General features: G+C 44.6%; 1 protein-coding gene across 1 annotated transcript; it reads left to right on the top strand.

Annotated features, from left to right (window-relative positions):
* Nucleotides 1-2,609: 2,609 nt before the first annotated feature.
* LOC310784909 (major histocompatibility complex class I-related gene protein-like) lies at nt 2,610-7,641 on the top strand (the record flags this gene model as incomplete). The annotated part of the gene is made up of 6 exons (XM_083645939.1): nt 2,610-2,640; nt 2,814-2,915; nt 3,503-3,781; nt 4,716-5,021; nt 7,263-7,370; nt 7,619-7,641. 6 exons carry the CDS (start codon nt 2,610-2,612, stop codon nt 7,639-7,641), a joined length of 849 nt encoding a protein of 282 aa, XP_083502065.1.
* Between the last annotated feature and the right edge of the window lie 3,051 nt (nt 7,642-10,692).

Genomic DNA, 10,692 nt, shown 5'->3' with positions numbered 1-10,692 from the left:
CCAGTTCGATGCAACACGTCTATTGCAAGTAAATCACACCAACTAAATAGTTTCACAACACGCCTTAAGGGCTCGTCCTCCTTCAGTGCAGTAGCCTACTATAGTAGTTCCACTGAGGGTTTGTTCTACTGCGTCTGGGGTTTAGGCCTGCAGGCAGACCCGCGTCGTCTGTCTCACGGAGCTGGGCACACAAAGATAAAATAATAAAAATGGAGCGGGACTTAACTGAAGGAGGGGGGAAGCGCACCTCCACCCCTCCGCTTTCACACAGCGCGTCTCCCGCTGTCGCTCTTGTCCCCTCTCTCCCTCGCAGGCGCAGCTCGTACGAGCTGGGATCTCAGCGTTCCCCTGGCTGGTCCCACACGTCCAAGCGGTCTCGTTCCTCCGCCTCTCGGGTCTCAGGTTCTGCTCGGCTCGTCTGGGTCTCCGGTCGGCTCGACTCGTCCGTGCCCCTCGTGTTCTCCGGCGTCTCTTCTAAGCACAGCTTACACACCCTGCTTCTGCCGCACTCTGACTTCGTGTTCGTCTGGAGGAGGAATGGCAGCTGAAACAGAAAGAGACTGGGGAGCTCTCACCCCACCTGCGGCTCACAGCTCATGGTGGAGCGGCTTCCGGGGCCTTCCCCCCTCTCCCTCTCACCCGTGCATCAGCCACGGTGCGACCTTAGGTACGCGAGGGAGAGGAGGTACCTTGGCCGTCCCAGCCAAAGCCGCCCCCACCAAATCTTACCTAAACCGCAGGCAGGGCTGAATACTGCTCCCCAGCTCCGCCATTCCTCCTCTCGACTGGTGCACGTCAGTCCTCCATCCTGTCCGTATCACGGCTGGCTTCCAGGCTCTTCTCCCGCACACCGGCTCTGCATCTCCTAATCAACAGCCCGGAGCAATTGAGGGAACCACCCACAGAGCCCGTGCGCTAATCACAGCCACTGTGCCCAGTTAATTAAGAGTCCCGCGAAAAGAGAAAACTCCCCCTCCAGACAGTGCCACCCCCAGGTTAATTGTAACACCCACATGTCTGCCACACACCAATGCATCACCCTGTGACACCTCCATGCATGTGTTGATTGTAATCGTGTGACAATAAAGACGGGCTTGTCCGTCTGAAATCGCGTTTAATCGTCTCTCTCTCCACATCTTTAGTTGGCCTGACATGCGTTGGAGGAGCTGTGGAATATGTCCTCAGCGTTTGACCCATCCTGGCTCGTCCTCCATGGTTCAGGCCAGGAGCGGTGGGCAGCTGCAGTGAAGCGCCCAGGGACCAACTTCTTCCAACCGCCGCTGGTCAGACAACAATCTTCTGCATGTTTTTTAGTTGAGGGTTATACTGTATATGGAGGAACCCCAGGTAACACGGGGAGAACATGCAAACTCCACACAGAAAGGCCCTTTCGACGAGATAGCCCACCTGGGCAGTAGGCACTGAAGATATGGGAGGAACACACCCTCAGCACCCACAGCGGGAATCGAACCCAGGACCTTCTAGCTGTGAGGCGACAGCGCTACCACTGCGCCACCGTGCCCCCCACGGTGGCACATTTGCACATTTGCCAGCATCTGCCTGAAGGGCCTGACCTTATTTGACATGTGAATTCTCCACACCTCCCTTGAATTTTGTCATATCCATTTTGACACTTCTTTTTTTTGCAGTCTGTAGATGTACATACGTCACTGAGCCTGAGGGGGAGGAGTTTAAAGATGTGATTGGGCCAGACTGGGCCTATCTACTTGTTTTATTTAAAAATAAAAGTTTGTTATAGATATAATTTTTAGATTATTTATTTTAGAAAGGCTATAAGCAATACAGGCTATGCATCATATGTTTGGGAACAAAGGGAAGATTATTCTGAAGATGTAATTTAGTATGATGTGTTTGTTCCTTTGCTGTGACCACAATGTTCGTTTCCTGTCCTGTGACAAGACACACGCTCAACTAAAAAAAGCATTTCCACATACATGAGCAGCTTTGATGCTGTGCCACTGCTGTGCCTCTGAGACAAGATAACAACTAGCCTATAACCTCATCTGAGACAAGATAACAACTAGCCTATAACCTCATCTGAGACAAGATAACAACTAGCCTATAACCTCATCTCAGACAAGATAACAACTAGCCTATAACCTCATCTTCAGAATAAGGACTTATCAAGGACAAAGCTGTAAACATACAAACAGGACTTAACTGAATGTCACTGAGATATCTTTATCGTTAAATACAACATATTTACCAAAACAAGATGAAGGAGTTGGTTTTGTTGCTCCTTTTGTTTCACGATGCATCTCCAGGTAAGATCACATTTCAAATCTTTCCTTTAATTATAATTATAAATAATTATAAGTATAATTATATAATTATAAATTATATAGAAATATATTCACATCTGCTTTTAAGTGTATGAGCGTGAATACATTTGAACCTTCCTAGTATTGATAAGTTTAATAGAGAATTGATGTGAATATATATTTTCTATAGCCTGTTGATGCTTTCAGATGATCACTCTTGACTCACATCACTCATATTATAGTATTATTTCATCTGACAATGTGTGTCCACTCACCAGCAGCATGTTAGAGTTTTTCCTCTACTAGTGAGTTTATAAATCACACAAAATGAGTTCAGTTCTCGTGGAGGCTGCTCACTGTAAAGCAGTTTAAATCTATAGAATGGTTTGAAAGAGTGCATTAATTAATTGAATTAAGTGTCATTTGGCGACATCATTGAACAGAGATTGAAATTCTTTATTGTGTTGTTAGTGTACAAATATATTCAAAATGTAACTCAAAAGCTGAGTTCCTGCCCTGTTTGTCCCACAGTGACTCACTCCCTGAAGTATCTCCAGACTGGATCCTCTGGAGTCCCAAACATCCCAGAGTACGTGAAAGTTGGGTTTGTGGATGGAGTTCAGGTGTTTCACTGTGACAGCAACACCAAGAGAGCAGAACCCAAACAGGACTGGATGATCAACGCAACAGCAGATGATCCACAGTACTGGAAGAGACAAACTGAGAAGTGTCTGAGTGACCGGCAGATCTCCAAAAACAACATTGAGAACATAAAGTGGCTCTTTAATCAAACTGGAGGTTTGTTTATGTTTCACTTTATTCTGCTGAAATGTTTTTCATTCTGCTTTGTTGTAAAGTAGCAGAGAGATGTAGCCTCCATCACTGACACGCACACACGCACGCACACGGACACGCACACACACACGCACACACACACACACACACACACACACACACACACACACACACACACACACACACACACACACACACAGTGTTGCATTTATATTAAATACAGTAGCTTCTGCTAACTAATACCATGCTCGCCTGGTATCATACGTACTGATAGTGTTTCTGTCCATCCCATAATAACCAACAGAGAATCCATTCTCTCTCTCTACCCGTCTCCCTCTCTCTCTCTCTGTGTGTGTGTGTGTGTGTCTCTCTCTCTCTCTCTCTCTCTCTCTCTCTCCCTCTCTCTCTCTCTCTCTCTCTCTCAGGTGTCCACACCTACCAGAGGATGGATGGCTGTGAATGGGATGATGAGACAGGAGAAGTTCATGCTTTTCTTCAGCATGGCTATGATGGAGAAGACTTGATGGTGTTGAACATGACAACATGGACATGGATCGCTGCTAAACCACAGGCTGTCAGAACCGCAGAGAGCTTGAATAAGAACACAGCTCAGTTAGCAGAGAACAAGAAGTATTTTTCACAGACCTGCATTGATTGGCTGAAGGAGTTAGTGTCCTATGGGAAGAGCTCTCTGCAGAGAACAGGTAGAGTCACATGACCTGATGTAGTTTCATCAACACAACAATGTTCATCTGTCTCTTCTGTTTCTAATGTAGAGAAACATGACAGTGGATATGAACCAGCACACACACACACACACACACACGCACACGCACACGCACACGCACACACACACGCACACACACACACACACACACACACACACACACACACACACACACACACACAAACACACTCAGGAGTCAACACTGACACACACATAGTACAACTGTGATGTTTTTCTGTTTGCACACATCTTTTTGTCTCGCTCTCTGTCTCCCTGTTTCTGTCTTCGTCATTCTCTCTCTCTCTCTCTCTTCCCTCCTCCTCTTTATCTGTCTCCCCTGGCCTCCCTCTCTCTCTCTCTCTCTCCTCTCAATTCAATTCAATTCACAAGCTCTCTCCCCATGTTGTTGACGATGTGGTCTTGATTGTGTGCCTGGTGGTGGGTTGAGGTGTAGAGAGATGTTGAACATAAATCAGCGTGATAAGAACTACCTAAAATGACAGAAACCATCTTTGGAGAAAATATATTTGATTATTTAGTTTGGCTCATGCCCCGTCCACTAACATGAAGGGGGCAGAATTCATGACCGGTACTGCAGCCAGCCACCCGAGGGCAATCAAGATGGCTTCACTTTTTGGGAGCTGACATGACGACCATTATACAGTCAATGGTGAAAACTAACTATGAGAATAAACAGAGATACAAAGAGTTAAAGTAACTCACCTGCAGGTTTATGGTGTCTGAGTTTCCCCTGGTGTTTGAACCTGAACAGACAGTACAAAGATTTGTATGTGTGTGTGTGTGTGTGTGTGTGTGTGTGTGTGTGTGTGTGTGTGTGTGTGTGTGTGTGTCTCTCTCTCTCTCTCTCTCTCTCTCTCTCTCTCTCTCTCTCTCTCTCTCTCTCTCTCCAGAGCTTCCCTCTGTGTCTCTCCTCCAGAAGTCTCCCTCCTCTCCAGTCACCTGCCACGCTACAGGTTTCTATCCAGACAGAGCCATGTTGTTCTGGAGGAGAGATGGAGAGAAGCTTCAGGACCTCATGGACCAGGGAGAGATCCTCCCCAACCATGATGGGACCGTCCAGACGAGCGTTCAGCTGAACGTTTCATCAGTCAAACCTGAAGACTGGGGGAAGTACGAGTGTGTGTTTCAGCTCTCTGGTGTCAAGGAGGACATCATCACCAAACTGGACCCAGCAGTGATCAAGACCAACAACCCAGGTAAGACTGGGATCACAGCTGATGGAGGAGGAGAGACACATTTAGTTTACTTCTTACACCTGACTTGCAGTGCATGAAGGAATTAATGTATTTGACAATTTCATCAAATCACAGCTCTGCACAGAAAAAGAGAGTGAAGCAGTGAGCGCTGTTCTTGTTCTACCTTCTGTAATGTTTTGTGTCTAAACATGAATGTCTCTCCAGTGGAGCAGGCAGTAAAGACACCTTCTTTGGAGTTACAAAGGTCCAGGGTTCGAATCCCCAGGTGGACAAGTCCTACTTGCCATAGGTTGCAGTATCACATGACTTCTCCCTTTAGTTAGTTTCTCCTCACTAAACCTATACCAGGTGTTTATTTGGCTCAGTAGGTAAAGGCTCAACCTTTCATGTGGAAGTTTGTGAGATCTAATCCAGACGTGTCCGTTCCAAACTCATCAGTTATTAAGGACAAATAATAGGAAGTTTGTCAGTTGTGAACAACTCCATCAATGTGATTATAATGAAAAGATGAACTTGACAGAAGTCACGGGCCGACACTAAAGCTAAGACTGCATGTCTGAACCTCACAACATGTCAGTTTGTGTGTGTCGTTTTACCTTCTGGAATGTTTTGTCTGTTTGACTTTTCAAATCGTGCTTGGACCCCTCAATTGCCGCTTGTGGCTATATTTGATTATTACATGGTGAATATGCTAACTGGGTCTAAGTGTTTCAAGCATCAATTACTTTTTTTTTTTTACTTCGAATTTTTCTTCTTCTTTCAAAACAGAAAAGGGAACAAAACTAACTCAAACAAAACCAGTGTCACAGTACATAAAACCTCAAGAAAAAAGCTTTGCCAGTCCATGTAAAGCTCTTATTCAAATACAAATCAGTGGGTGTAGATACAGGGGTCTTAGCACAGTGTTTGGTGTAGATCAGTGGGTGTAGATACAGGGGTCTTAGCACAGTGTTGGGTGTAGATCAGTGGGTGTAGATACAGGGGTCTTAGCACAGTGTTGGGTGTAGATCAGTGGGTGTAGATACAGGGGTCTTAGCACAGTGTTTGGTGTAGATCAGTGGGTGTAGACACAGGGGTCTTAGCACAGTGTTGGGTGTAGATCAGTGGGTGTAGATACAGGGGTCTTAGCACAGTGTTGGGTGTAGATCAGTGGGTGTAGATACAGGGGTCTTAGCACAGTGTTGGGTGTAGATCAGTGGGTGTAGATACAGGGGTCTTAGCACAGTGTTGGGTGTAGATCAGTGGGTGTAGATACAGGGGTCTTAGCACAGTGTTGGGTTCATGTGAGATCTTCTTGAAAGAAAAGACAAGACAGAAACAAAAGTAAAAGTAGCGTAGCCACATCAGAAGTGAAGGTCAATGAGCATATTTTACTATACATCAGGGGGGAGGCAAACCATCCACATTCTTTATTCTGATAAATATAGTCACCACTTTGTCCATCTTGTGATGTATAAGTCATTTTGCAGTCTCAATAGAAAAGTCAGTCTCTCCATTTCATGAATTTCTTTAATGATTTCAAGCCAATTATCTCCTGTGGGGGGGTCAGTCAGCAACCATTTACACGATAGTGTGACCTGCCAGCCCAGAATTTGATTCATGCTTTCCCAGACACTATCCCAAAACGGCTGTAACTTTGGGCAACCTTACAAGATTCTTCCAACCAAATTCACGTCAATACAAAGAGCAGGAAGTAGAAAAGACTGTTTAAGCATCAATTAATTTAAGTTAAAACCTGCCTAGTTAAAGGTAGAAAAAACGTTAAAAACATATAACAGAATGTGTTTCACTGTTAACATGTTCAACACATCCTAAACTATCTTGTGTTACTGTAAACTCCTCTAAAGGTATGACATTTTTACGTGTAGGCTAATGCATGTATAAAACATTTTACATTGTGGAAAAATATGATATCGTTTTTACAAAATATGTGAAATTGTCTTACTTGTCTCAATTGGAGAGGAGGAATCAGCTCTGGTTGTTGTTGCAGGCAGGTCAGCTGGAGGAAGACGAACTGGTTAACGTACAAGATAAGCTATAGATGAATCAGCTGTCATTCAGAAAACATCTGACTTATGATTTACAGTTTGTCTCCAAACTATTTGATATCCACATAAAATAGGATGATTTTCTCATTTATATTATTCCCTTCATCTTTTTGGCCCTGCACCCCCTGCTTCTCTCTCTTTCTCCCTCCCTCTCTCCCTTCTTCCCCACTCGCCCTCTATCTCTCTCGCCCAGGTGACTTCCTGGTCGTGGCTGTGTGTGTGACTGTTGTTGTGGTTGTTTTGGTGGTGCTGGCTGTCAGTCTGCTGCTCTACAGATGGAAGAGAAAGAGAGAAAGTGATGGTGAGTTGCTTTCAACCGTGTAAACTAACACACACACACACACACACACACACACACACACACACACACACACACACACACACACACACACACACACAGACACACACACACACACACACACACACACACACACAAATAAAAATCTTTGTACTGTCTGTTCCACAGGTTCGAACACCAGGGGAAACTCAGGCTCCATAAACCTGCAGGTGAATTGTTTTAACTCTTTGTATCTCTGTTTATTCTCATAGTTAGTTTCCAGTTCCACCATTGACGGTATAATATATGGACGTCATGTCAGCTCCCAAAAAGTGAAGCCAAAACACCTCGATTGCCCTCTGGTGATTTCTGTCATTTTAGGTAGTTCTTATCACACTGACATATGTTCAAGTGCTCATCATTCTGATGAGTTTGTTTATAATTAGTTAAAGTTAAGCACAAGGCAAACCAATCAAACATTCTCCAACAAACACGGACAAACACCAACAGGCAGTTGTCTGAGGATGTTGGCAGTTGTTGGAGAATGTTTGATGGCATAGAGCAGTTCTTCCCAACCACCGGGCCGCGGACCGGTACCGGGCCGCAACGCATTTGGTACCGGGCTGCGAGCCCGGTCCAATTTTTTTTTTTTTTTTAACACGTTCACTGCCAATGACGTGTTTTTACGTCAAACAAAATCCAACGGTTGACTGCCAATGACGTGTTTTTACGTCAAAAAAATGAAAAAAAAAAATTTGACCGTGGGATGTGCATCTAACCCTTTTACATCTCTTATATAAATATTGGAGCCACCGAACGTGTACAACCCATTCCACCGACCCACTAAGTGGCGACAGTGCTCTCCTGACTAGAGGAAGGCAAGCAAAAAGCAGTGTGAGGAAGCCATTCTCATGAAAATGGATTGGCGAAAACGCGCTGATTGCTGGCGGTGCGGGATTGCAAATTTGCATAATAGATTACGGGTGGAACACACTTTGAAACATGCAGCATAAATATGACCAGAATCGCAAAAGCTTCATCAAAGCTCTCAACCGAAACTCCAAGAAACGAGCGAGCCCATCCATCCAGACTTGCACAGCGGCCGCCAGCAGACAGGCACAGCAGCAGCAAAGCAGTGAGCCTGGTGACGCGAGGTTACAGCAGCAACAGAAACGAGCTTGTGACACGCCCGCTGCAGCCAAGAAGAACACACACGGAGGGAGGAGTTTGAAGGAGAGGGGTGTTTCCTGCTGTTATGGAGGAAATGACTGTTCAAAACTATTGTTTAGATGTCTGACGTCTTACTGATGCCAAAAATGAATGGTTAAAGTGACTGTTCTATCGAATTTCACAAAAAGCCGTTTATCTCAGAATAAATTTTAAGACGCTGAAACCATGCTGTATTCAACTGCTAATGCTTACATAACTACTAACTCTACAAACTAACTCTTTTAGACAGAGAAAGCACACATTCTATTAGTTCTTTTGAGATATTGTGTGTTCACAAAATCCTAACAGAAACGAATCCTCGGCTCTTGAAAGCAGTGGCGTGTCTAGGGAGTGGCCTGGGGTGGCATGGGCCACCCCTAGAATCTGATTGGCCACCCCAGGTGCCACCCCATATGATTGGCTCTCTGCACAGTCAGTAAACCAAGCTTCCGTGTATAGGCGCAATCCAGTCTTAAACCTGAGAGGCAGTAATGAGCCATAGTAGTGTCTAGCCTGCCGAAAGCCCCAGAGAAGAAGATCTTGATTTGAGGATTTGGCGCAGCTGAGCAGCAAACAACTTAACGCTAAACCAATGTCATGTGTGTGTGTGTGTGTGTGACGAAGTGAAGCGTCCTCTGTCTGATTCCTGGCGGCTACATGGACCAGGTGTGTTGATTCAGGAAGGTCTTTTTCTGGTACAAGGCATAAGTTATCAGAAGGTTAGTTTAGCCAATCTCTACTCTGCCTTCCCGGCGCGTCCCATGGAATGGTGAAGTAAAATAGAGTGAGACAATTTGTTACAGTATATCTGACATTTATTTCTGAGAATTAATTGACAACAGACATTGAATATAAAAAGGTCAACTCCTCTCCTGGTATCAATCGGCCATCAGAGATTGACCCTTTTCCATAGCCACAGACCCTCTTAATAAGCAATTACAAAAGTGGGTGGTCCTCTGTCTTCTGACGATGATTTCCCGTCAGTCAACTTCTCCTTTCCTATTTTTCCAGTTGGGGAGAGCTGATGTTCTCCGGAACTGGAAGCTTTCACTTCCAGATGTGACACTGCCTCTTCAATCAGGAACTGGAGACTTACACTTTCAGATGTGACATTGCTTCTCCACAAACATGCATGCTCCCACATTTCATGCAAAACTTTCATATCTTATAAGAGTTGATGGAAAACCCCAGGCTTTTGCTATAAGTTTCTGGTAAACCTCAACATGGCAAATGCCACCCAATTCCGGCCTTCTCGATAAAAACATGGACCGTACAGTATAAGCCAGCAAGCAGATTAGCCTTTTGTTAACATTTACTATAACCCTTACTTCTATCAGAGACACACATAATGTTAACATTTTACTTAATTTGTCAGTACAAAGGAAACATGTCAACATGTTTACCTTAACACGAGAATCATGTGATTTTGGTGACCTTAATTTTAGAGAATTGATCAGATCCATTTCAGAGAATCTGGGGATTTTCGATGGAACACTGCAAGGAAAGAGGAAGTTTGACGACACAGACAGGAGGGTTTCAGATATACATTTGACTCAACTTTACTATAGAAACGGATGTTTTCATCTGGAGATTGGAATAAATAGGGAACAGAAATCATAGTTTCATTTTTAGACAGCATACCCACCAGAGCCCCGTACACACACACACACGCACGGACACACACAGACACACGCACGCACACACAGGGCCGGGCAACATTATCCTACATATCAATACTGGGTATCATAACATTAGGATATGGCACAAGCGCTGTCCCTCCATGGTATATTTCCACATCAGTGTTCTATATGCTATTTATTTATTGTGGCATGCGTGAGTAGACTCTTTGATACACATGACATAGCTACTGTGCCAGTGGTTTAAAGAAAGACAACATACATTACCTGCCAACAAACACAGAGATTTTCACTTTGAAATTAAGCACCCTCGCTAAAAAAATATCATGACATGTTACGGTAGACTTGAAACTTCACCCTGTTTTTATAACTAAGCCTGCTACTAACAGGGTAAATGGACAATACACCTGTGTGCTAGGCTACGTGATAATGTGGTGCAGCAGGTGTGTTTTCATCTCAGCTTGCTAGTTGCTAACATGAGCAAACCTGTCGTCAGTCAT

Source organism: Poromitra crassiceps (assembly GCF_964638095.1).
Source record: "Poromitra crassiceps genome assembly, chromosome: 11".
In the NCBI taxonomy this organism is placed as follows: domain Eukaryota; kingdom Metazoa; phylum Chordata; class Actinopteri; order Beryciformes; family Melamphaidae; genus Poromitra; species Poromitra crassiceps.
The sequence above is the reverse complement of the archived record's forward strand: the minus strand, read 5'-3'. Positions and strand labels throughout refer to the sequence as shown.